At 45.8% G+C, this 27,698-nt stretch overlaps 1 protein-coding gene across 3 annotated transcripts in view; it reads left to right on the plus strand.

The window, feature by feature from the left end:
* The window catches only part of Tdrd9 (tudor domain containing 9), a 106,096-nt gene that overhangs the window by 41,254 nt on the left and 37,144 nt on the right, over window positions 1-27,698 (plus strand). For all 3 annotated transcript variants that reach the window (XM_037210879.1, XM_028883716.2, XM_037210880.1), the window contains exons 7-19: window positions 327-491; window positions 5,733-5,836; window positions 11,663-11,727; window positions 17,185-17,239; window positions 17,389-17,473; window positions 18,909-18,966; window positions 21,999-22,103; window positions 24,393-24,490; window positions 25,575-25,706; window positions 26,492-26,657; window positions 26,732-26,795; window positions 26,869-26,932; window positions 27,226-27,270. In XM_037210879.1, coding sequence (XP_037066774.1) covers window positions 327-491; window positions 5,733-5,836; window positions 11,663-11,727; window positions 17,185-17,239; window positions 17,389-17,473; window positions 18,909-18,966; window positions 21,999-22,103; window positions 24,393-24,490; window positions 25,575-25,706; window positions 26,492-26,657; window positions 26,732-26,795; window positions 26,869-26,932; window positions 27,226-27,270 — 1,206 coding nt within the window. The remainder of the gene's footprint in view (window positions 1-326; window positions 492-5,732; window positions 5,837-11,662; window positions 11,728-17,184; window positions 17,240-17,388; window positions 17,474-18,908; window positions 18,967-21,998; window positions 22,104-24,392; window positions 24,491-25,574; window positions 25,707-26,491; window positions 26,658-26,731; window positions 26,796-26,868; window positions 26,933-27,225; window positions 27,271-27,698) is intronic.

Here is a 27,698-nt window from a genome sequence, read left to right on the forward strand (position 1 = left end):
TACAATTTCTCATTTTAATATTTTAAAAGTATTATTTTTTGTGTATTATGTGTGAGACATGCATGTGATCATGTGAATGTGGAGGCCAGAGGACAACTTCCAGGAGTTCTCTCCTTCTGTGGATTTCAGGGATGGAACAGTTTCTCATTTGAAAAAAATAGTTTTAAAGTAATAGTAAAGTCTTGAGTATTCTTTATACTGTTTTAATTTGTACAATACGCAAGAAAAAAATCAAGATATTCTATTTAAAACTCAGTAGTTTCTAAATGGTGGGAGGATGAGAAAGTGGCTTGCATTGCTCATGGATGGGGCTCTCTTCACTACAGGTGATCCTCATGTCTGCCACCATCAACTGCAAGGAATTTGCAGACTACTTTGCTGTTCCTGTTCAGAACAAGATGAATCCTGCATATGTTTTTGAAGTGGAAGGCAAGCCTCATGCTATTGAAGAATATTACCTTAATGATTTGGGGCACATTAATCATAGTGGGGTATGTCGGGATACATTGCTTCTTTTATAGTGAATGGACTTTGTTTCTGACTGTGAATTCCTTGCTAATTCTAAAAGGGTTTCAAGGCCCATTTAGAACTTGTCAGAGCCGACACATGGGAGGAAGGGGTGGAGAAAATAAAGGGAAGAAACTAGTAGCTTTTGTTATAAGCTGTGAGCATAGTAAATATTCATATCATACATCCTCATGAAAGTTATTGAGACTAGCTTCATGCCTCACTGATGTTGAAAAGTAAAAAAAATCAGATTTTAGTCATTATAAAATTGTAAATTCCCTTGAAGATGGGTAAATTTCCTTGAGATAGAATTCCGGTTAAATGTGCATTTCTGGTCTAGCTAGGTGAGTTGGGTTGAACCTGGAATTGCACTGTGACAGTGCAGACTGGGGACACATTGTCCTAAGAGGCGGGTGTAGAGTTACTTTCACACGTGTGGAACATGAAGAGATCTCTGAAGTCTAACGTGGAAGCGGGTCTGACACACTTCTTTTCTCATCCTTCTGAGAGTGTGCTGCTCAGTGAGAAAGTGCTTGGGCAGCTGTGTGAGACTGTGGCGTCCATTCCTAGCTCATGAACAAAAACCCAAAGGGAGTGAAAGCTTGCCTGCCCCTTCCTGTCTGTGCCTGTGTCAGGCCTGTCTTCTGGGGGAGCCTGCTCCTGCAGAGCTCTCGGGGTCTTCCCTCACACCTGGGCCTGTCTGCCAGGCGAGTACAGCACCGTTTGCTGCTTCTTGTGCAGAGGCGGCATGCTCGCTGCACATCTCTCTGTGTCCGTAATATCCTTCCTGTCTCTCTTTTGGAGGGGCAGCCTGCTCCCCCCAGTTGCTGCTCCTGCAGCAGTGCTGCCGTGACCAGCTGCCCCATGCTGTTGTGCACAGGGGAGCCCGGCTTACAGGGCACGGTTTCTCAGCTTCTGAGCACACCATCTTTGTTCACAGTCCTTCCTGTGTGGCAGGGCGCCCTCAGCACTGCAGGATGTTTATTCTGGTCCTTGATCCACTAGATGCAAGCAGCATCCATCTCCATGACCACAACCAAAAATGTTCTAGACAGTGCCAGACGTCAGGTCAAGACCTCTGTGTGGACCACTCCTCTCCTCCTGGAGCCTGTGAGCCCAGAAGGAGATTGCTGGGGCAAGGAAGAACATGTGTGTTTGCAGCTGGATGGAGAAGGAGATGGTAGTGTTGGACAGTGGCCTCCACTAGAGTGAGGGGCTGACTCGGTTTCATCGGATGCAAACATAAGACAATTCTTTGTGGAAACACTGAAAAAGGAGTAAGGTCAGCTGTGGGCATCTACTCTGTGAGGCCCTGTGGTTGGACCAGGCCAGCTTCTAGAAGCTAGGGCCCTTTGGCTGACTGGACTGTGTTCAGCTGTTTAGAAGGCACCTAGCTTTACCATTGCTTACCACATAGCCTGCCTTTGGTATCTAGAAGGCACATAGTTACTGTTTCAGTGCATGATCAAACTCACAGAGATCAGCCTGCTTCTGCCTCCCGAGTGCTGGGATTAAAGGCATGTGCTACCACTGCCCGGCAGGTCCTGTAACTAGAGTTTTTCTGCCTTGCCCACAGTCAGGACAAATCTCTGTCACCCACCAGTCCCACAGCTGCTCAGACCCAACCAAGTAAACACAGAGACTTATATTGCTTACAAACTGTATGGCTGTGGCAGGCTTCTTGCTAACTGTTCTTTTTATCTTAAATTAATCCATTTCCATACATCTATACCTCGCCACGTGGCTGGTGGCTTACCGGTGTCTTCACATGCTTCTTATCATGGCGGCGGCTGGCAGTGACTCTTTCTGCCTTCCTGTTCTTTCTTTTCTCCTTTCTGTTAGTCCTGCTGGGCCACTGGCCAATCAGTGTTTTATTTATTGACCAATCAGAGCACACATTTGATATACAGACCATCCCACAGCATGGTCCCCTGTTTTTTGTGATGCCAACTTTAAGTGTTGCCTTTCAAGGCCCTTAGAAGAATCTTTATCTCTTATTTTCAACTTGTTTTCTTTTGCAAGAATACCCTTAGGAAAGGTCTATAGAGTGTAAACGTACACTCGCATGGGATTGTGCAGCACCTTACCTCCAGTGCGGCACCCCCCCCAGTACAGCACCCCCCCCAGTACAGCACCCCCCAGTGCAGCACCCCGACCCCAGTGCAGCACCCCCTCCAGTGCAGCACCCCGACCCCAGTGCAGCACCCCCCCAGTGCAGCACCCCCCAGTGCAGACCCCACCCCAGTGCAGCACCCCACCCCAGTGCAGCACCCCACCCCAGTGCAGCACCCCACCCCAGTGCAGCACCCCACCCCAGTGCAGCACCCCGACCCCAGTGCAGCACCCTGACCCCAGTGCAGCACCCCGACCCCGGTGCAGCACCCCGCCCTAGGTGCAGCACCCTGCACCCTGCCCTCCGCCCCCAGTGCAGTACCTTGCCCCAGTACACTGTGCTGTTAACATTTTGTTTGCGGCAGAATCGTGTTTAGCCAGCCTCAGGACTGCTGTGTGGGCGTGGATGACCTTGAGCACCTGCTCCTTCTGCCTCTACTTTCTCAAGGGCTAGGACACAAGTGTGTGCCTCTAGGCTAACAGCCTAGTTTTTGTGCACCCCCTTTAGGGTTCTCTTCTCCTTTTTAGGTCTTTAAACACTTAGATTAGATTCCCATTTGTCCTGGCACCATTTGTTTCCTCATTGAATGTATACCTATTCTCTAGATGCGTGTATTTTTCCAAAGAACTCATTCCTTGTGTTCTGGGACTCCCTAGACAGCCTGGACATCCTTTGATGACATGTGTGTAGAGATCATAGCCTCCCTTTAGGACGGAAGCACTGTGGCTTCTGCCTTGTTCTGTGAGCGGAGTCACGGTGTCAGAACGTGGCAGGCGTTTCCCTCACAGTCCACTCTGTGCTGAAGGACACTTGTGCTTAGCCTCTCGTTCAGGAAGGAGAGCCGACTTTACCTTTGCTCTGGTTCCAACAGAGCAGGCGCACAGCCCCTTCTGCCCTTTGTCGTCTGTCAGGGGTTAGCAAGCATAACCCGGGCTGGGGATAGCCCAGTAGCTAAAGTGCTGCTTTGCAAACATGGGAACCTGGATTTGCTCTTCAGAACCCGCGTTTGAAAAGCCGGGCATGGTAGTTTACTTTTGTAGTTCTCAGTCCTGGGGAGGTGGGGCAGGGAGTCCCTAGGGGTTCTTGTCAGTCTAGTGAGCCTCAGGCCAGTGAAAAACCATTTCAAAAAAAGGTGGATGGTGGGGGCTGGAGAGACTGCTCAGTGGTTAAGAGCACCGGCTACTCTTCCACAGGTCCTGAGTTCAATTCCTAGCACCCACATGGTGGCTCACAACCATCTGTAATGAGATCTGGTGCCCTCTTCTGGCCTGCAGACATACATACAGGCAGAACATAATAATACATAATAAATCTTTAAAGAAAAAACAGGTGAACAGTGACTGAGGAATGACATTTGCAGTTGTCCTCTGGACTTCACATGACTGGGCACACATGATCATGTACCTGCATGCACGCTTGCAAGCTAGCTATATTTGAGACCCTGACACTTGAGATGCCTTTTGGTTGGGTTTCTGGGTTGCCTTGCCCAGCCTTGGTGCAAGGGGAGGAGCTTGGTCCTGCTTCAACTTGGTGTGTCATGCTTTGTTGATACCCAGGGGAGGCCTGCCCCTTTCTGAACCAACACAGAGGAGGAGTGGATGGGGGTAGGAGGCGGGGGTGGTGGAGAGAACGGGAGAAGAGGAGGAAGGGGAAACTGTGGTTGGGATGTAAAATAAATGAAAACATTTAATTAATTAAAAAATATCCAAAAGATCAGGTATAGTGGCACGCACCTATAATCTCATTCCTATGGAGGTGGTGGTACAAGTATCATGAGGTCAGAGCTGACCTAGAATATATAGCAAGTTGAAGGTCAGTCTGGGCTACATGAGACCCTGTCTAAACACCAGCAACAAGAAGGACAATTTAGAGGGCTTGGGCTCTAGAGCTCAGTGCAGTTACTTGTGACTCAGTCACATGCTTTTTCTGCATGGCTTGTTAGTAGCAGACTTCCAGGTGAGTTTGGTGTCACTGTTGGGGTTTGTGGAACATGTGCCTTTTCCCTATTTCTGTTTTGAATAGTTGCATTATGGAATATTGGCCACTGTTAGGATAGAAAGTTAAGGCATATCAGCAATGAATGTATTTGATGTGCTTTGTTATGAAATGAAAGTAAACTTGTTACAATCAAGTTATTAGAATTATAGTAATATTGGGAAATGGTTATTTGGACATTTGCTGTACATTTCCTTATATGACTTACTTTTGACTTCCTGAAGACTCCTTTCTGCATGTCCATCACAGTGTCATTCGTGAGGTCTTGTAGATAGTAGTTGATCCAATTATTAAACAAAATGCTTCCTACTCTTGGTGGAAAACAGAAAGGATGTAAAACAGACTCTGAAAACTGCTGCAGAGCTCTATGCACAGACCTGTTCTGCAGAGGATCCCAGGGGCAATTCTAAGCCATTAGGTTCGATTTGAGTTTGTTTTAATGTTCAGTTAAAAGTAGTCTAGCAGCCGGGCGGTGGTGGCACACGCCTTTAATCCCAGCACTCGGGAGGCAGAGGCAGGCGGATCTCTGTGAGTTCGAGGCCAGCCTGGTCTCCAAAGCGAGTTCCAGGAAAGGCACAAAGCTACACAGAGAAACCCTGTCTTGGGTGTGCGGGGGAAGTAGTCTAGCAATCTCTAAGCCCTAGCAGACAGCTGCCATGTAATGTGGTATTGTTAGGGCACACTGGGTGACAGATGTGATACTACCTTTTGCCAGTAGTTCCTGTGCATAGATGTTGGGATGTTGGAGCTCTTGGAGGTGGGGACTTGATACCCTGGAAGGGCACTGATTTGAAGATAGGAAACAACTCCCAAGTTTTCTAGGCCTTTGATGCAATTTATCCTATGTCTTAAAAGTAGTCTCCGCCTGGACTCTCTGCTTGGCCTTTCTGATTCCATCTGTGTTACCACTGACTTTTATGCTGTGCATCTGCAGTAGCCCAGGCATCACTTGCCATCACAAGTTTTCAAGAATGACTGTAAATGGCATTATTATTATTATTATTATTAATTATACTTGGGGTGTTTTTAGAGTGATGGCTCAAGGGGTGAGCACACATCTAAACCAGGATTTTTCCTGCAGCTCTGTTTAGATATTCTATTTCTTTGATTTTTTCAGCTCCCCCCCTACCGTTTGGAGGAGCCGGTGATAACAAAGGATGTCTATGAAGTTGCCGTCTCTCTCATTCAGATGTTTGATGACCTGGACATGAAAGAGAGTGGGTAAGAGCCCCTCCAGCTACACTTACGTGTGTGTGCCATCCACATGTCTCGGTGTTTTTACAGTGGTAAGATAATAGCTGGAGACCCTTGGGCTTGTTCTGAGTCAGAGTCTAGCTATGTGACACAGAGTTGTAGCCTTCTTGCTCTCGTGTGCTGGGATTTGGGGAATGTGCTTGCACACCTAGCTAGGCACCTTCTCAGAAGTCCCTGGTCACTCTGCAGATTTCTACTTAAAAGTCAAAGCCGTGCTGAGGGCAGCTTTAGGCCTTTTTTTTTTTTTTAAAGCTAGCATTGGAGCCAGAAAGTGGGATGATGGCTTTTCCAGAAACAGGAATCACATGGCTTCCTTTGCCTTTGTTTTCTTTGTTTCTGAGATGTTTCCTGACACCCAGGAGGCAATCCAGACCTGCATTCTTTTAGCTTTTTGTTTAAAAAAACAAAACTTGAGACTTTTTTTCCTTTGAGGACAATTTAGGTTCTAAGTGCTGGTTTGAGTCTATAATTTAAAAAATACTATGTTATCGAAGCTCTATGGTCCTAATTTTATTGCCTCAAATAAATAGCACTTATTATTTTAGAAACAAATAACGATAATGGATATTCTCCCTCCCTTAGTAACCAAAGCTAGATCGCTGGGGTGACTTTTTTCCTATAGACTTTAGGATACCCCTGAATTAACCCTTGTTTGTCAAATTTGGACTTCTTTTCTTGGCTCACTCTCATTCTTCCCAGATTACTGCCTTCAAAGACTGTTGGTAAATGTTCTTCTTGGCTTTTGTTTGGGCAAAACATTATTTTATTTCCGTTTCATTCTTTGAAAAAATAATCTAAATCAACAGATAAAAAACTTGAGCTGGGAGACGGCTCAGTTGTTCAAGTGCTTGGTTTGCAGCATGAGGACTGGGTTTGACTCCCGGAACCTCCAGAGTGACGGGAGTGGGGACCAGGCATGGTGTGTGCCTGTAATGCCAGCTGGGGAGGCAGAGACAGGATGGATCTCGGTGGCCAGCCCGTCTAGCCTAACAGGTGAAATTCAGGCCAATGAGAGACCCTATCTCGAGGAAGGTGGACAGAATTCTTGTGGACGACACTCAGAGTTGATACTGACACTTTCTGTCTCCCCCTCCAACTTCCCCTCCCTCTCATTCCCATTCTTCTTTCCACCTCTCTTCCTCTCTCTCTCCCTTCCCCTCCCCCCTCCTCTACTTCTGCATGTACATATAACTGCACACGTGTACACACACACACATACACGTACACACACAAATGCATAAATTAAAAAGATCTCATGTCTTCACTGGACTAGCATGACTGGAAGTATGCAGACAACCTGCACCAAAGCGCTGTACATGAGGATGAGAGCTAGGGCGCGTGCTGACTAGACTGAACTAGTCCAAAATGTCTGCAGCAGGGAGCTCCCATAGACTGCTTTGCCCCACACTCACGCAGCTTATTCTGCTGTCAGAAGCCTGCACCAGAGATGTGTGTTTGTCATATTGAACACAGTCTGTCACTCAGAGTCCTAGTGCTGCCCGTTCTCTGGGTTCTGATAGCTGTATAACACCATGTATCTCCCATTGCAGTATCTATCACTCAGAACAGTTCAGTACCTAAGGCCTCTGTGCGTCCCTGTCCGTTATTCTCCCCCATTTCCTGGGCCACTGATCTCAGATGTCTTCAGTTTTGCCTTTTTCAAAATGTCAGATTGTTGATGTATGGTTTGTAGCCTTTTCTCGTTGACTTTTTACTTAGAAACACACAGTTAAGGGACTGGAGAAGGTTCTCAATAATTAAGAGTGCTTACTGCCCTTGTATAAGACCCAGGTTCCGTTCCCAGCACACATATGGTGGCTTACAATTACCTGTAACTATTGGACACACGGTGCAATACATATATTCAGGCATATCCACATACATTGAATAAATATTGAAATAAAGTCAGAAAAAATAACTTAAAAAGCATTAAGGTTTTGCCTGTCTCTTCATGACTTGCTAACTGATTGTTGGTGTTTTGAGGCAGCATCTCTCTGTGTAGCACTGGCTGCCCTGGAACTCTCTCTGTTGACCAGGTTGGCCTCGAACTCACAGAGATCCACCTACCTTTGGCTCTCAAGTCTGGGATTAAAGGTGTATGCTACCATGTAAGCCACTTTTTATTTTATGTGATTGTAATTATTTTTGAGTGTGTAGTGAGTGCATGTGTGTGTGTGTGCTCACCAGGTGTGCACATTGGAGGCCGAATCTGTTGATGAATGTCCTCCTTGGCTGCTCTCAACCATGGTTTTTTTTTTTTTTTTTTTTTTTTTTTTTTTGTTTCTTTGGTTTGTCTTGAGATTGTGTGTCTCACTGAATTTAAGGCTCTCCATTTTGGTTAGATTGTTCGGCCAGCATGTCTCCAGGATCCACGTGCCTGTTTTCCCCATCTTCCCACCTTCCCCACTGCACTAGGATTATAGGCAAGAGATGCCACACCTGGACTCAGAGTCCCCCTCTTACTCCTTAAGTACTTTATCCACCAAGCCTTCTCCTCAGCCCAGACTTTTTCATTGTTGAATAGTATTCCATTGTTTATACTGAATACAGTTATTTATTTACTAAATTACATCTTAATTGTCTCTAAGTCTGAAACTGTGACTAGAACTGCTATGGAAACCTGCATGCAGGCTCATGTAGACACAGACATCCAGTTTATCTGGATAAATTACAAGAGACAATTACTGGCCTTTATGGCAAGAGCACGATTTATTTTGTAAGGCACCATTAACCCATCTTTCAACATAGCTGCACCATGTTGCTTAACCACCAGCAAGCTGGCTGAGTTCTGCAGCTTAGCGCACTTTGCCAGCTCTCTGTGTGTATGTGGGGTGGGTTTTGGCTGTCAAAGTGGGTGTGAGTGCTGTCTCACATTCCTTCTTCTTCTCCTTCCCCTTCCTCCTCCTCCTCCTCCTCCTCCTCCTCCTCCTCCTCCTCCTCCTCCTTCCTTCTTCTTCTGTATTTTGAGACAGGGTTTCTCTGTGTAGTTTTGGTGCCTGTCCTGGACCTCGCTCTGTAGACCAGGCTGGCCTCGAACTCACAGAGATCCCCCTGGCTCTGCTCCCGAGTGTTGGGATTAAAGGCGTGGCCCACCACTGCCCGGTATGTTTCTTTAATGAAGTGCTTGTACATGTCTTTTGCCAAATTTTTCTTTCCTTTTTTTTGTATTTTGTTTGTTTTTACATTCCAACTGCAGTTTCCCTTCCCTCTTCTCCTCCCAGTCTCCCCCCCTAACTTTCCCCACCCCCCATCCACTCCTCCCCCTCTGCTTCTCTTCAGAAAGGGGCAGGCCTCCCATGGTTATCAACCAGCCATGGCATACAAGTTACAGTGAGACTAGGCACTTCATCTCCTATTAAGGCTGGCTAAGGCAATCTGCAGGAGGAAAGGGTCCCCAAAGCCCTTAAGTTTTGAGATGGGATTAGACTGATTTTGAACTTCTGGGCTCAATTAATTTTCCTGCCTCAGCCTCCAGGTATTTGATACTACAGGTGTGTACTACCATACTAGGCTTGGAGATTTTTATTTTATTCACTTACTTTTAATTAATTTTTTTCTCTTAGAGTGTGTGTTGTGTGCATGTGTATATATATATGTGGAGGCCAGAGAACAACTTCGTACGTCATCAGGAACCTCACCTTGGCCTATAGCTCACCAATTATGCAAGACTGGCTGGTCAGTGAGTCCTGAGGACCCCTCTGTCTCTGCCTCCCCAATGCTGAGATTGTGCACAGATGCCACCACACATACATTTGTTGGTGTAAATGCTGGAGATTGAACTCAGGTCCTCGTGATTGCAAGGCAGATGCTTTACTGCCTGAGCCATCCCCCAGCTCCTTGGGAGTATAACTTTGGAGGTAGTCTCCCTATGTAGCACAGTCTAGTCTTGAAGTCCATGAATTTTCACTTGGTCATTTTGTGATTGAATCCTCATAAACTTTAGATATGCAGTGTTTTTTGTCATTATTTTTGATAAGTCAGTTTTCAGTTAACATTTTCCTTTGGTGCTGTTAGTGGACCCAGGCCTTTGCACATGTTAAGCATATACCTTTACCCACTGTGCTAGTCCTCCAGCCCGTTTTTATGCATCGGTATTGATTTTGAATCCTACAACTTGCTGAACCTGCTAGACTTCCACTACCTTGGGGTTTGTGAGTGCACACAGACACACGTATGCACTTGTGCATATGTTTATGTCTGGGTCAGTTGCACGCCTTGGGTGTTGTTTCTCGGGCACTGTCCACCATTTGGAATAAGGTCTTTTGCTGGCCTAGACAACTCACTAACTAGGCTGGGCTGGGTGCCTAGAAAGCCCCAGAGATCTGTGTGTCTCTTCCAGTACTGGGATGACAAGGATGTGCCACTGTGCCCAGCCCTTCTATGTGGGTAGCATGTTCCCTTCTCCTTTGTGGTGCTATTCTACGTGACAGTCTGGCCTGCCCCTCTTGGGCTTTTATATGGCTGCCTCCTTCCTGCTTGTCTTGTCTCTCTGAGCAGTCCTTTCTTTCTTTTTTTAAATTTTATTTTAAAACTTTCTTTTTATGTATTCTTTGTGTCTTTCACATCATGCATCTTGATCCCATTTATTTCCCATCACTGAGTATCTACCCTCTGCTCTTGCAGCATCCCCCAATAAAATTTAAGAGAAAAAGAAGAAAAAAAGGGAGGATCTATCTCATCATGGAAGCTGTAGTGTGACACAGTGAGTCACGCAGTGAACCCTTTTGTCCACACATCTTTACTTGCAAGTCTTCATTGCAAAGAGTCATTGGTCTGGTTTGAGGCCTCTGGTTTCTGCTGCACTATCAATGCTGGGCCCTCACTGGGACTCTTCTTGGATATCCTGTTGTTGCCCTGTGTCGTGGAGATCCTGCAGCTTTAGGTCTGCAAGATTGGCCCCTTCATGTGCTCCAGCAGATCATAGATGGGGTGGATGTTGGGATGGGCCAGCCCATAACCCTGGTTCTGGGCCTGGGCAGTTGCAGGACTGGCCAGCCCAGCACTGAGTAGTCCTTTCACATGCAGCTTTGCAGCTCTTTCTGTGTGTTTTGCCTGCACGTCTGTCTGTGTACATGTGCGTTCCCTGGTGCCTGTGGAAGCCAGAATGGGACACCAGAGCCACTGGAACTGGAGTTACAGATTGTTATGAGTAACCGTGTTGGTGCTGGAAACTGAACCTGGATTCTCAGAAGAGCAATGGGTGCTTTTAACAGTTGAGCCATCTCTCCAGCCCCAGCTTATAACCTTTATCCTGTATTTGTTTGTTTCTTTCAGGCTTATTGCTAAGTTAGTTATTTCTCCTCTTGTCTCTCTACTGGGTGTAGGCTCCAGAGCAATGCAGGGCCCTTCTGTCTGTTAACTGCTGTCCCTAGACTGCATAGAGGAAGGTATGAAATGCAGGGAGGGCCCACAGGAAAATTGTATTTCATATAGAAAGTGAGCAGGTGGTTATCTGAGATCTGCATCTATAGGCATACTGTGAAGTAATCATCTGGGCTTTAGTAAAGTCTGCTTATAGTTATTCTGAGGGCTATATCTTGGGCTTCTGGAGTATAGCATCTGCATCCCCAGGAAAACTTTTGCAGATGTGTGTCTTACAGGCAGTGGAGTGGAAGAGCCCCAGCCTATTGCCTGGCCGGCCTCCTTGCCTGCCCTTCTTTTTTGTCAGAACTGAAGAACATTGCCTGATGTGATCTGCAAGAGCTTTCATGAACGAAGCCAGTAGCATCAGGGTCTCTCGCAGCAGGGGCTCTTGAGCCTTGATTCAAACTTGTTCACCTCACATTTTGACAGGAACAAGACCTGGTCGGGGGCCCAGTTTGTGTCGGAGCGGAGCAGCGTGCTGGTGTTTTTGCCAGGTGTGAATGTCATAATTTTGGGACTGGAATGTTAATATTCTGGACAACATATATTGTGAAAAATGGTGTTCATGCCTACCTGTTCTCTTAGACACTGAGAACATGAACAGCTGTGACTCAGTTTGACTTGTTACCTTAACTCTTGCATTGCTTCAAAGAGTTCATAGTGATGATGAAGACTTGAACAAAGTTTTAAAGACTGTCTTTCCAGCTTCACAATTTCTGGTAAGATGTTTTGCTTTAAGAGCATCCCTCTGTGTGCCCATGAGTGTGAGGTGATTGACATCAGTTCACAGTGCAGCATTCTTAATGAGAGCAACACATGGACCACCACAGAGTCCTCAGCAATCTCAGTCCCTTCTCAGTGTGTAAGAAAACGGGCTACTACTGCACCTTTCTGAAAAGATGCATTGTGTTTAATGGTACTTTGTCAAAATGACTTCTCAAGGAGTATAGTTTGACCAGATTGTAACAATAATTCACGTATTTGTTGTTGAAAGGTAATATGCAGAACATATAAGTATTTGTGCATGTAGTGATGGAAACAAAAGCATGCAACAAGAGAAACTTAATTTTGGATGTAACATATGAGTTTCAAACCTTTGTCATATTTTGTTTACTAAATAGACTCATTTTATATATAGAAAGACCCATTAGCCAGCAGGTGTATAGAGTTTGCATCTGTACATATTTATCAAATGACTTCTGCGTGCACATAGTATGTAAGGAAAAAGCGAGAGCAGAGCTGTGTCAATACTCAGTATTACCTCACATGAGGTAAAAACTGCCCCTGAAAGATGTTCAGGTGTGTGACTCTCTGTTATATGCTAATGTAATCCAGGTCTGGCATAGATATGTTTACATGATTCATTAATTTTAGACTTATTTTTGAGCAGATCTGCATTATTTTTTTCAGGGCTGCTCTAACAAGGTGCTGCATATTGGATGGTTTAAAACAAGAGTGATGTGTTTCCTCACTGTTAGGGAATTAGGCATCCTAAGACAGGCTGGCTGTCGGTAGATACACTCCCGCTCAGGCTCAGGCTCAGGCTCTTCTAGTTCCATGTGGTCATCAGGCTTTGGACTCTTTGTCTTGAGGCAGTTCCACTCTCGGCTCTGCCTCTTTCCTTCTTGGGAGGCTAACAGTGCTGTTGGATGAAGGTCTCAGACTACTCCCCCAGACCTCACTGTAGCTAATTATATGCACAATGGCTGTTTCTAAATAAGGTCACTCACATTTTAAGTTACTAGAGTTGGAATCTAAAATAATTTTTGAGAGACACAGTTGAACCTATAAAAGTCCCAAATATTGATAATTCAGATGAGACAGAATGCATATGCAGATGCTATAAGTCTGTAGACATTTGTGAACTACTCAAAAGGACCAAATCTTTTGAAGCATTATTACTGGTTTTGTATTGCCTGGGATCAAACCCAATTGCCCGCTCATATTAGAACTCTGCCACTGAGTTACACTCCAGTCCAATTTATTTATTTATTTTTTTGAGACAGGATTTTAATGTAGTCCTGCCTGGTCTGGAATGTGCTGTGGAGCCCAATCTGGCTTTGAACTGGAGATTATCTTCTACCTCTCAGTTGCTGGGATTCCAGACAGCAGTTACCATATCTGGCTTAAAAAATTGTTTTTGATTGGAAACATTTTGTATGTTCATTGGAAGAAATTTGGAAAACACGAGCGAAGAAAAGAAATTACTTATATAGCCAACACTCATCAGTAGTCACTGCTTTGGCAAGGAAAACACTGAAAGAATGTATATATTTTAAAATAAGTTATTACTGATTAATGTCATGATGCATTTGTTTGTATTTCTGGTATAAAAGACTAAAGCATCTAAGAACTGGTAACATCTTTAAAAAGTTATCATTTTATCTTGAGATAAATCTAATAAAGGAAGACTTGCTCAATGAAAACTTTAAGGCACTGAAGAAAGAAATTGAAGAAGATAATAGAAGATGTAAAGCTCTCCCCTGCTCAAGGATTGGTAGGATTAATATTGTGAAAATAGCCATCCTGCTCAAAGCAATCTACTGCAAGCCTCATCAAAATTCCAATGTAGTTATTCACAGAAATTAAATAATTGCAAAATTCATGTGGAGATACAAAGACCCTGGGTAGCAAAAACAATCCCGAACAATAAAACATTGCTGTAGAGCCAGGTGGGGGTGGTGCAGGTCTTCAGTCCCAGCACTCAGGAGGCAGAGGCAGGTGGATCTCTGAGTTTGAGGCCAGCTTTGAGGTTTACACAGTGAGTTCCAGGACAGCTGAGGCTGTTACACAAAGAAACCTTGTCTCCAAAAACCAAAAACCAAACAAACCAAAACCCCATTGTTATAGGAAGTGTCATTCCTGATGTTCAGTTCTGTTATAGTTCAGTTATACTAATAAAAACAGGATATAAAAATGATAGATTGAGGACCACTTATGAGCACATACTCCTACTGCCAAAAACACACTGGAGAGAAGACGGCATCTTCAACAAATGGTGCTGGTCAAACTAGATATCTCATGTACAGAAGGGAACCAGATCTTCTCTCACACCCTGTACACAACTCACTTCCAGTGGATCGAGGACCTCAGCACAATATCTGGTACCCTGAGTCTGATAGAGAAGGCAGGGAACACCCTCGACTTGAGGCACAGGAAGGACGTTGAACAGGACCCCAGTAGGACAGGCCTTAAGGCCAGTGACAAATGGGGCACCATTGTTCAAATGAAGACGCAGCTTACAGACAATATATATATAAAGAACTCAGAAAGTTAAACCAAGAAAACAACCCAGCTAAAAACTGGGGCAAGGAAATAAACACAGCATTCTCAAAATAAGACAGTGGCTGAGAAAAATTAAAAGGGTTATGTATTTTTATTTTCTGTATCTAAGTGTTTTGCCTGCATGAATGTCTGTGCATTATGTGCATTGCCTGGTGCCTGGAGACCAGAGGGGGTGTTAAATGCCCTGGAGTTATAGGTACACATGGTTCTAAGTCACTGTATTGGTACTTGGCACATGAAGTTCATCTCTCCAGCCCCAACTAAGAATGTTCAATATTTTTTAAAAAATTATCAGGGAAATCCACATTAAAACTATTTGAGATTTCATATTATTGAAGCCAGAATGGCTAAATGAAATGACAGAGGATGGCAAAAGTTGGTATGGATTTGTTTACTGTTAGTGGGCATGCCAACTGCTGTGTCCACTGCAGAAATCAGTGTGGAGGTCTCCTCAAACACTAGAAATGGATCTATTACATGATGGAGCTGTACTATTCCTGAGCATATTCCAGAGACACTTGCTCATCTCTGTTCATTGCTGCTCTATCCACAGTAGTCAAGAAATGGAAGCCACCTAAACATCAGCAACTGTTGGACAGTGAAAATGCATCACATACACACAGCATGATATTTAACTGAAAAGAAAAATGAAATGAGTCAATTTTCAGGTTAAATGGATAGAGCTGGAGACCATCATTCTTTGTGAGGTGACCACCTCCGGAAAGACAAACACTCCATGTTGTCTCATGTGGATGTGATCTTTAACTCTTTAGATGTGTGTGTGTGTGTGTGTGTGTGTGTGTGTGTGTGTGTGTGTGTGTTTGTTTATTTTTGAGACAGAGTCTTACTATGTAGATAGGGCTGACCTTGACCTCATAGAGCTTCTTCTGCCTCTGCCTTCTGAGTGCTGGGATTAAAGATGTGCACCACCACATGTCTAGATATACATGTTGAATTTGGAATACTCATAGAAGTCAAGAACCATGACGGGGGCAGATTTCAAGTGTAGAGGTATAGACAGAGTTTGTAGGGGCAAAGGGGATAATGGAACAGGAAGGACTAAATGGTGTAGGGTAGGAGGGCAGCATAGAAAAGTAGGTGTGACCTAACTAACGCTAGAGACCTTTGGAAATGCCACATAGAAACCTACTGCCATAGACGATTCCTGTCCATCTATAAAGGGTTTAATGGAGTTACCCTATAGCGGGGGAGTGGGGGGGGGAGGGTGGGGGGGAGGGTGGGGGGTGGGGGGGGTGTCAAGCTCAGTGCCAGGCATAGGTTACTTGTTTTTGCGTTGTTGGTCAGTGGAAGTTCTGTAGATGTCCAAATGTTAGGCTATTGCCATTGCTCTGAGTTACCCTCCAGAACTTGGTGGTGAGACTTTATTGCTGAAGACACCACATACTTGACATACAGGACCTGGAGAAATCAAACTGATACAGACCTAGGTTTATCTCTTACTGGTTAGCTTTAATAGTACTGGAATGTTCTACACATGCTGCTTGAGGAGAAAATGATAGACAGTTTTACCCAGCTCTGAATTCTGTGAGCTACAATAATGATCTAGCCAGCAGGATAAACCTGCTGGTACAGTAGTGGCATAAATGTTAGGAGAGCAACCACCTATTTTCTCACGGGATTGAAAGCCCACTCCATAAGTTGGAACTCATGCCTGGTACAATTCACTGGGCCCAAAACTGGAGGCTGATGAGATCATAGGCCCTTAATACTAGTATTCTGCTAAATGGACAGGAAAAACTGTTCTGTAAGTTCTTATCTTTATGCCTATAGATTAGTGCATCTCTCAGCACTCATGAGAAGAGCCTCTTTTTGCAGTGGGTGGCGATTTAATACGGACACCCACAATTTATCCTTGTGCAGAGAATAACAGTATGGAGTGCTCAGCTCTAAATGGGGCAGCTGTATCCCAGTCCTTCCCTAGGGCTCAGTGATCATTATGGAAGAGGGGGCAGAAAGATTGTAAGAGCCAGAGGGAGTAGATGTGTGCAGAGAAACAGTATGGCTGGAATGTAACAGTGCTGTTACAGACTTGAACTCACAGAGGCTATGACTGCATGCACTATGACCTGTACAAGAAAGAGACTGACAAAACGGCAGCTGGCTCCCCACGCTCCAGTAGATAGTCTCCACCCATGTACATACAGACAGCACTAAGTGATCTCTGGGTTGTTGGCTGGTTGGTTTCCTTTAAAGGACATGTAGGTAGGGGAGAGTAGTGGTATTGGAGGGGAGCAATCAAAGGAGTAGCAGGATGTGGGGTAGATTTAATCAAAACACATGCGTGCATGAAATTCTCAAACAATTAATCATCTTGATGAGGACTGTACTGACCAGAGCACTAAAAATCTCAGACTTCCCTGACTGTCCACCAGCCCTGCTTGGCTGATGTCCACGCTGCACGCAGTAGAAGCCTCTGTAGCTTGGGTAAATTTCTTATCTGTGCTTTTGCTCTAGAACGTGAGCTCTTGGGGAGCAGGGTCTTTGTTCTGATGACTGTACATTTGCAGGGCCTGGCATAGCACATGCATCAGGCACTCGTGCGATGGATAAAGATGGAGAGAGTCTTAAAAATAAGTTGTCACTTTAACTTGAAGGTAATGTTTTAGCAATAAATTCACATTTGCCTTCCCCCCTTTTCCCCCTAGGTCTGGGTGAGATAAATTATATGCATGAACTTCTCACAAACATGATTCACAAAAGGTGTGTCTAAATGATGTGCTTTGTTTTGGCTTTTGGCTTTTAGAGCATTGTGTAGCTTATGCCTTACATAATTTTAATTGCCTCACTGAATAGTTACTTGTGTCTGCTGTATATCATGTGATATTTTATTTTAGTGCTTTGTTTCTTAGGTTACAGGTCTATCCTCTCCATTCCAGTGTGACTTTAGAAGAACAGAATAATGTGTTTTTAAGTCCAGTCCCTGGGTACAGAAAGGTAGGAAGCTGGGGAGGGGAGTGTGAGTCACGGTCACTCGTGATGGAGAGCTGCTGGCGCTCTGGTCTCTGTGCAAGTGTGCCCCAAGTGCTGTTGAGTCACTCGGGCAAGCGGTGTTGATGAGACTCTGTGCCCTTTCATGCTGTGTGTTAGTTTGTAAATCAGGTTCATGAAAAGCTAAGATCCCTTTTGTTTGTTTGTTTGTTTTTTTATATTTTATTTTTTTTATTTTACAATACTATTCAGTTCTCCATAATAGCCACAGATTCCCTCGTTCTCTCCCTTCCTGCCCCCCTCCCCTTCCCCCCAGCCCACCCCCCATTCCCACCTCCTCCAGATCTGACCTACTCTGGTGATGGGATGGCCAAACACCCTAATAGTTGTGCCATAAACCCATCCAAGGACTGAGGAATCTGAATGCAGACATCCACGGTTAGGCCCCGGGTGGAGCGCCGGGAGTCTAATTAGTGAGAAAGAGGAGGGTTTATATGAGCGAGAATTGTTGAAGCCAAGGTTGGATAAAGCACAGGGACAAATAGCCAAATCAGTGGAAACACATGAACTATGAACCAAAGGCTGAGGGGCCCCCAACTGGATCAGGCCCTCTGAATAGGTGAGACAGTCGATTGGCTTGATCTGTTTGGGAGGCATCTAGGCAGTGGTACCAGGTCCTGGGCTCGTTGCATAAGTTAGCTGTTTGAAACCTGGGACTTATACAGGGACGCTTGGTTCAATCTGGGAGGAGGGGACTGGACCTGCCTGGCCTTTTGTTTGTTTTTGAGAACAGAGTATTGTTAATGTAGTCTAGGCCAGCCTTGAATTTGGTTATAGGGTGTATACTGGCAAAAACTAAAATTTTTATTTATTTAATTTCCTGAATTCAGGGCATTGCTGTTGGGGATTTGCTGTCTTGGGAGTGGTGACTTTGTCAGGCTGTGGTCTAAGCCCTCTGGAGGTTTTTTTTTTTGTTTTTTTTTTTTTTTTTGCTGCTCCTCACAGCTGCCTGATGGGAGGACCAGGGTCTGCGACCTTGAGCTTTTGGCTCAAATCTCTGATATTCTTGAGGATGTTTGGAATCTTTAGGCAAACTAGATCCTGAATGCTACTCTAGAGTGCTCAGGGTGACAATACTTGCTCTGGATTTGATCTGCTTGTGCAATTGCACAGCCCCTCTGCTGTGCTTTTATAACAGGCTCATGAGCAGATCCTTGGCCATGCCTTGCTTGCCTTTTTAAAGCCCTCTGTGTTGTATGTATCTGATTTCCCACATATCAGGGACTTCTTGATAGTTGTGACCTACAAAAAATATGAAGCCAGCTAACTAATTTTGAGCTCAGCATTTACACTCATATTCAAGATGAAGACCTTTTTCTAACGATCGAGCAGCGTCCTGAACAGAGGGAAAACGTCACCTCTTTTGTTTGATGCTCCACAGATTATTCTGTCCACCAATATTGCAGAGAGTTCTGTCACAGTTCCAGATGTCAAATATGGTAAGGCCTTTCTCTGCTCACTTCCTATGTAAAAGATGGCATCACTAGGCTTTCCTGTCTCACAGGAGCTGTCCTCTGCCTTCCTCTCTTCCCATGTTTGGGAGAGGCTCAGAGAGAGGCTTATAAAGGCCCAGTCCCTCATATTCTTGGCTCATCACTGTTTCCTCTGAGCATACCTTTTCCTTCAGGTAGGCCTGCCTCTGGAGGATTCAAGGGATCTTGTAGGAAGCAGAGTTTTAGGGCTTCCCTGGTGGAATCCTGTGATAGAAAGGTAGGCAAGTGTTAGGGAGGAGCTGGGTACTGTCTTCTGAAGGTAGCTCAGAAGGAAGCCATGATGGATAGCTCCATTGTCTGGTATATATGTATTTGTATGCTTGCTCACTCACGAGTGTCTTGCATTCATCAGTCATGTTTGAGGGACCAGTGCCTGTAGCCAGGGCTATAGTACCACGCTGAGGAAGATTGTATTATCACTGTGACTGCAGTCTGCTGGGACACAGAGAGGTACCAGATGAATTACAGTTTCATGTAGAGACAGATATATAGGAAAAGCAGCAAGGGAAAGGGTTCCAGCATGGGGAAATGATCTTCTAGATCGGGTGTGTCTTAGTCAGGTGACTGTTGCTATGGTGAAACACTGTGACCAGAAACACCTTAGGGAGGAAAGGGTTTTCTTGGTCTCACACTAACACACTGTAGCCCATCACTGAAGGAAGTGAGGGCAGGAACGTGGAGGCAGGAGCGGAGGCAGAGGCCATGGACGGTCCTGCTTACTGGCTTGCTCCCCATGGCTTGCTCAGCCTGCTCTCTTATAGAACCCAGCACTACCAGCCCAGGGATGGCTCCACCCACAATGGGATGGCCCCTCCCCCATTAATCACTAATTAAGAAACTACCCCACCAACCTGATCTTATGGAGGCATTTTCTTAATTGAGGTTCCCTCCTCTCAGCTGACTTTACCTTGTGTCAAGTTGACATTAAACTATCCAGCACAGGGCGATATTAGTTACTTTTATTATATTGCTGTGATCAAGCACCATGATCAAAGGAAGGGTTTATTTGGGGCTCATGGTTTTGGAGAGTAATAGTCAATTATGGTGGACCTGAGACAGCAGACGGCAGGTAGCTGTAGCAGCAGTTAAGAGCTCACATCTTGAACCATAAGCAGGAAACAGTTTGAGAGAGCAGGCTATGGAGAGTGGGAGTCTTTTGAAACCACAAGCTTGCCCCCAGTGACACACCTCCTCCAACAAGCCATACCTCCTCCTACTCCTTCCCAAACAGCCATTGACTGGGGACCAAGTATTCATGTGTGCAAGACTTACGGGGATGTCTCATTCAAACCATAGGATGACATGGGACTCCTTTGAGGAAGTCCTAAACTGAATGAGAAGTGAACTGTGCAAAAACGTGATTCAGACATGGAGCAGAGTGTAGGAGCACCAGGGAGGAAAAACTGTGTAAGCCAAGGGGAGGGGAGCTAATAGGTGTTTGTTTCTGTGCCAGCAGAAATTGTAGAAAAATAGACACAAGTCTCTGTTTTCATGATGCAATCAGGGGTTAGTATTAAAGAGATAACACGAGTCAATAGTTGGTGAGCGTAAGAAGAAAAAGTCAAGAAAGGACAAGAGAGAACTTTGGCGAGTGGCCGGAAAGGGACATACAAGTCAAGTCTAATCCTGGTCATGAAACCAGAGGTCAGGGCTTCCAGACCAGGGTGAGGAAGAGGAAAGCAGGGGAGCCCTGGGTCACAGATGCAGGACCTCATGGAAAGCAGGGAGCCCTGGGTCACAGATGCAAGACCTCATGGAAAGCAGGGGAGCCCTGGGTTACAGATGCAGGACCTCATGGAAAGCAGGGGAGCCCTGGGTCACAGATGCAGGACCTCATGGAAAGCAGGGAGCCCTGGGTCACAAGTACAGGCCCCATAGGACCGCTGTGCTGAGTGAGGTAGAGCGGAGAGGTCAGATGCAAAGGCATCTGCCTGCATCACTCTGGGTATCGACCAAGATGAGGCAAATGAGAGGAAAGAGTGGCGAGCTGAGGAGGGTGAGTACTGGAGGGATGGAGAGGTCCCGGTCTGATTTGATTATGAGGACAGGAAAAGAGATTTGCTGAGGGACCTTATGAGGGGTTGTGGTATGTAGTCTGAGCAGAGGCGGCCAGCGCAGCGGGTAGTGCAGATTGGCAGGAGCAGGCTGGGTCGGATGCTGAGACAACCGAAGGTGGTCGGAGTCTGCAATTCAGAGTTCCAGTGAGGGTAAAGATGCTTGGGGGAGGAAGAAGGTAGGTGTTCTGCTGCCATTGGATGAAGGAACGGCTGTGGCCTGACAGGAAGATGTCAAGTGGGAAGTGAGAGGGAGGGAGGCTTCCAGACCCTGGGAGGTGAGAATCTTGAAGTCACCACAGGTTGTGTTAGGCCTGGTGGTGTGAGATGACCGGGATCAGGTGTGGTGAGAGTGTCTGTGGCACAGTCTGAGGAGGGCGGTGGCGGCAGCAGCAGTGAGGAGGCACTCTGCATGGAGGCGGACAGGAGGAGACTGCCTTCTGTTTCTCCAAAGGACAACTTCACCCGTACATAGGACAGGAAGTGCTGTCCAAGGCCAGAGCTGAAGGAGTCCTTACCTGGGCCTGACAGATGAACATCTCGAAGCACATGTGGAATGTAGTTTGTTCCACTTAGTTGTAGAGAGACAGACAGGATTCAAATTCAGGCAGTCCAGAACATTAGCCCACCTCCCTACCCCTTGTATAATGATACTTTGGAGTAATTCTCATCTTTCGGGTGCACCCAAGCAAGTCTTTATGATATAATCTGGGCCTCACAAAGACCCAAAGACTTCCCATTCTGATCTAGAGAGAGACCTTGGTTTCCTGTTGTAGGAGACAGTGAGCAGGCAGCACATTTCCGGAAATTTCTGCAAGCATGCCAACTCCAACAGCTGCATATTCTCAATGTTTATCACCAGGCACTATGAGTTGTCATAATTCCATATTAGCATCGTGTTGACACTTTTTTTCCTAATGGCAGTTATAGATTTTTGTCTGACCAGGACTCTAGTTTGTGATGAGGATACAAATTATCAGAGTCTACGACTGAGTTGGGCCTCGAAGACTAGCTGTGACCAGAGAAAAGGTAAGAGCATACTGCGGCCTCTGTGGTCACACGGTACGCTGGGTGGGTGCCTTCTCAAGAGCGTTGTTTTAGCATTTTCACTATCAGGTACTTCCTTTATTAATATCTCAGTCTTAGTCACCTTCGCCTCCATGTTTTTCTCTTCTAGTGTTTTAGGGTCAGCTCCTAAGGATCAGATGGCCTATTATTATCACAACACTTACCATTTTCAGAGTGAAATTAAAAAAATATATTTAGTGGATAGGGAAGCCAAGTGGATCAGTTTGGTGATTTTGACTAGCTTCTCTTGAGCCACCTCTAAATCCTGCTGTTCCTAGGGATCCCACAGAGAGATCGCAGTGTGGTGGACCAACCACACATGCCCAGGCAGAGCTGCAGGGCAGGGCCTTTGGCCAGAGAAGAAGTGAACCTGTAACGTGCCTAGCCTAGATGTTGCCTTCTGTAGCAGGATCTGGCTTTAGGGAGACAGCATCTGTGGTGTGTCCTGAGAAATAGCTCAGTTTTATAGAGACCCCCTGAGGGAGATAGGCAGAAGACCGAAGAATTCCTTCTGGGAAATTACTGCCTCAGGATTGAACATGTTATATGCATAAACAAAGTATCGTAGACATTCTTACCTCAGTGCAGACACTGGGTTTTGGTATTTTCTTTCTTCCTTAGCTTTTGTAAGGAATTTGAGGTGAGCATGTCATGGTCTGAGACTCAGGGAAGTAGCCACTGCATAAGGTTCTCCTCAGGTAGAGCTAAGATTTGACCCAGAAATCTGGCTCCAGGCCTTTCTTGACTGCTGAGCTCTGTCCACATTCCTGAGGCACCTTTCCCAGAGAGAACCAAGAGATGATGAAGGCCATTGTAGCCTGGCTGTCAAGAGTTTCATCAGTGTGAAAGGCTTCCATGGTGGCCACTTTATGCACCTCCACAATATATGAGCCCCCCCCCCCAACATCTTTGCTAGCAGATGACGTCACCAAGTTTTCATGTTAGCCATCAGTGGATGCCTGTGCATCTCGTTTGATTTTTGACTTGCAATTCCATAATCATTCATAAGGTTAGGGAGCCTTCCTTGTGTTTGCTTGCTATTGTCTGCTCCTCAATGAACGCTTGTCTCCATCTCTTTAAAGATGGATTTATTTATTTGCTTAATTTACCTTTGAGTCTGGGTCTTACCATGTAGCACTGGCTGGCATGGAACTCACTATGTAGAACAGGCTGACCTTCACCTCCCAGATCTTCCTGGCTTCTGAGTGCTGGGATTAAAGGCATGCACCACCACCTTGGCTGATTTATGTTTTCCTGTAAGATTTGCTCCCACCCCACAAACAGTCATTGTCACACACAGAAGCAGCAGTTTGTATCACCCTCTCCATGGAATGAACAGGGCTCGGAGCTCTTTGCACGCACAGTTACCACTTAGTTAATATGATGAAGTTGAAAGATGTCTTGTAGAAAGAGTAGGACAGGTGGACACACAGAAGCAGAGACAACATGGGCAGGTGAGGCTGCTCCTCAAATCTCTGACAGATCTAAATGTCATTTATACTAGGTAAGTCACACTTCTTCTTTTTTTTTTTTTTTTGGTTTTTCGAGACATGGTTTCTCTGTGTAGCTTTGCGCCTTTTCCTGGAACTCACTTGGTAGCCCAGGCTGGCCTCGAACTCACAGAGATCCGCCTGGCTCTGCCTCCCGAGTGCTGGGATTAAAGGCGTGCGCCACCACCGCCCGGCTGGTAAGTCACACTTCTATCACCAGCTGCATGGCTTTTCTATGATGAGATCTGATTTTACTAGTTTGAGCTAAATCTTCCAGGAAATGTGTTATTCAAAGTATTCTGTTTTTTGTTGCATTTTGGCCAAGTTGTCTTCTTTTTAAACTTACTAGATTTTAGTACATTAAGGGAGTACTTAATTTTTTAAACATTTATTTTATGTATATGAGTGCTCTAGCTGTATGTACACCTTTATCCCAAAGGAGGGCATTAGATCCCACTATAGGTGGTTCTGTGCCACCATGAGGTTGCTGGAAATTGAACCCAGGACCTCTGGAAGAGGTCAGTGCTCTTAACCACGGAGTCATCTCACCAGCCTGAGAGCACTTAATTTTAACTTAGTCTAACTTTTTAGGATAATCTAACTTGGGATAGCATTAGAATAAAGATAATTTGTTTTTGCTGGCCTAGTGTGGTAGAAGATAAGGTTTTTCCTCATCAGTGTTTACTGGCTGTTTTACATTTTCTTTCCACACTGATGTTAAAGTGATCAATGCCAAATGGGGTTGAGCCTCTCTTTGCAGGCCGTGCTGGACGGGTGTCTAAAGGATACTGTTACAGACTGATCCATCGGGACTTCTGGGACAGCTCTATTCCAGATCATGTTGTTCCTGAGATGTTGGTAATGAATTTCATTCATTTTTGTATTAATTTTGTGTGTATGTAGTTCTGTTGTTTACCCAGCATTGTGCATGCTGTCCCAGCCCTTAGACTACTGATTTCTTAGGGATTTACCTGTCTCTGTGTGCATGGTGAGAACATGCTACTGCACATATGTGAAAATTAGCAACTGTGGGAGGTTGGGCTTTCACTGTGCAGGATGGGATTGGAATATGGTTATTAGGTGACGGGGGCCATTCACTGTTAAACCATCTCACTGTCCCAGCCCTGTTTGTGATTATTTTTAAATTAAAAATTTTTTATATTTATGGGTTCTTTGCTGAATGTCTGTGTACTGGGACATGCAGTGCCTATAGAGGTCAGAAGAGGGTGTTGGGTCCTCCAGAGCTGGCATTCAGGTGGTTCTAATCCATCAAATCAGTGCTGGGAACCAAATCCTGATCCTGGAGAGCAGCCAGTGCTCTTAACCACCAAGCTGCCTCTGCAGCCGGACACCCCCCCTTTCTTAATTCTTAATGAGACGAACGTTGCCTGGTGTCTGTTGGCCCTATAATACCATTTCCTGTTAAGTATCAGTGTATTCTGTTCCTTTTATAATGAGTAATTATGGATTAGCCTTTTTCTTTCTACCCTCTTCATATTCCTTTTTCCTTTTATGTCTTTTTGCTTCCATCTTTTGCTTCTATTTTTGGCCTTTTCTCCTTTTCCTTTTTTGAAACAGAGTCTTGCTGTATAGCCTAGATTGATTTCAAACTCAACATCCTTTTGCCTGTTTCCTAAGTGATGGGATCACAAGCGTGTACCATTATGCCCGCCTGGCCTCTCTCCTCCCCCACTGTCTACTCGTGTTGAGTCAGAGTCTGTACCACTCCTGACAAACCCCTCTTCCCCCGCCTGCCTCGCAGGTGCTGGGATTTCAGGTGTGCAGCAGCCCAGCTTCCTCCTGCCTTCTTTCTTACCCTCCCTATTGTTCTTCTCTGTTGCTTCTCTCCTCCCCTCCTCTCCTGGGCATATTCTCTCTGGAGCATGAGGTTAGTTGGTTTAGTTACCTTATCATCTCTGAATTGAAATTCTGTTCTTTTCAGCGTTGTCCACTGGGAAGCACAATATTGAAAGTGAAGTTACTTGACATGGGTGAACCAAGAGCTCTGTTGGCAACTGCCCTGTCTCCACCTAGTCTGAGTGACATTGAGCGAACCATTCTTCTATTAAAGGAGGTAGGACTTGTGAAATGACTTAGTGATGGAAAGCTAAGACTTTTGCTTTGTGGGGAGCCTAAGTTTCATAATCCTTAGAGTCATTAGTTGTTATAAACGCTTAGTGTGTGGCTCCAGTACCAGGTCTGCTCTTCAGATTTGCCTTGTTGGTGTTCCTGAAGCCTGCCACCTCTCCTTCCTATGGCCCCACCCTGAGAAGCATCCGGCATTCTTTTTGGTCACCGCTAGTCTGCGTTTGCTCTTGAGTTTTGTTCCTTCACCATGTCCTAGCCCTCCTGCCCACCCACTGCTTGAAATTCTCTTCCCATTTCACTGTCCTTGGACCACTTGTGACTCAAGCTCAGCTCTTGTGACTTGCCCTGCCTGGCCCTGGAACCAGCTGTATTCCTAGTCTGCACACTGTTTACTGGAGGTCAGGGATATTCTGCTTCTGACCCTCAAAAGCTGTGATGCCAATCATGTCTCCCCTCAGATGGTTTCTAAGAGTTGGAGTGCTTGTGGTGAGTGCCTGTGCCCCCGAACCCTGTTTTTCTCTGTGTGCCACATGGCTTAAGCTTGGGCCTGGGTGGACTTGGGCAAGTCTCCTTGGCTGCTGTCCCCAGTGGTGGACATGCCTCCTAAAAACACTGAAGGGTGGGTGAGTTTGGGAGCACACTGGAGCCGTGAGCCTGTTGGAGTTAGCTTAGCTGTCTTCAGAACAGCTCGCCTGGCTTGCACTTCTGCCTTAAGGAAAAGGGAGTGTGGCTGTGCCAGCGCTCACTAGTGGCACTGACTTATTTCATAAGGTTGGAGCGCTGGCAGTTAGTGGGCAGAGAGAAGATGAGAACCCCCACGACGGCGAGTTGACCTTCTTGGGAAGAGTGCTGGCGCAGCTGCCTGTGAGCCAGCAGCTGGGTAAACTCATTGTGCTGGGCCACGTGTTCGGGTGCCTGGATGAGTGTCTTATTATAGGTAAGTGGGCTCGGGTGTGGGGAAGGGTGTGTTGGGGTGGGCAGGCAGACTACATCCTCTGTTTTTGTCTCTAGCGGCAGCTCTTTCTCTGAAGAATTTTTTCACCATGCCTTTTCGGCAGCATCTGGATGGATATAGGTATTGAACATTCTTACCGTGAGGGGCTGCCTTCCTAATGGCACCAGATGACACTTCATTAATTTGTTTGCAGGAACAAAGTGCACTTCTCAGGTAGCAGTAAGAGTGACTGCCTGGCACTTGTGGAGGCGTTCAAGGTTAGTCTGTGGTATCTTTTGGAGGTGGAGGTGGCTAAACACCAGCAGTGTGTTTTCACACCCTGGCTATGAGAATGGAGAGTTCTTTCTTCTCCTGGTGTTGGTAAGGGCTTCTGATGGCCAGCACAAAGTAACAAGTGCAGGAGGGACCAGTGCGTGGGTGCCAGTCAATCTCCCCAAGTTGATTAAAAATAGTAGATTTGTAGATGTTCTCTGTTCAACCATGTGTTGACATTGGAATTGAATTCAACTAGCTAGTGAGTTATTTTGAAACTGTGATTGTGTTGTTTTAGGCCTGGCAGGCTTGCAGACAGCGAGGAGAGCTGCGACATCCCAAGGTTGGTTCATTTCCTCCTTGTTGCCTCACTGATGGCTAGTGATGACCAGATTCTCTGCAAGTCTGTCACTGCCTGTGCACTGTGGTGGCACTAAGACCTGAGTCACTATGGTAGCTGCTCCATGCTGTCCTCTGGGAGGGGCAGGCCAGGACATTAGTGACCAGGTCCTGTTGGGGGCCGCTGCTCTTCAGTGGCTTGTAGAAAGGAAGAGGAAGCTGTCCGGCTACCAGAGTGGGACTCTGCTCCACAGCTCTGCTCCCGCTGCACAGCCTGCTCAACAAGGTGGCTCAGAACTCATGACCCTGGTTCAACAGGAGCCTGTGTTTCCTTGCTTTTCAGATAAGGCTTTTTCTTCTAAAGTAATTAGGCTCCAAAACCACTGGTAGGCATGCCTATGTGTAGCTTTGCTGTGCCTCAGTGGGTCTTTA

Source organism: Peromyscus leucopus, chromosome 14 (assembly GCF_004664715.2).
Source record: "Peromyscus leucopus breed LL Stock chromosome 14, UCI_PerLeu_2.1, whole genome shotgun sequence".
Taxonomy (NCBI): Eukaryota; Metazoa; Chordata; class Mammalia; order Rodentia; family Cricetidae; genus Peromyscus; species Peromyscus leucopus.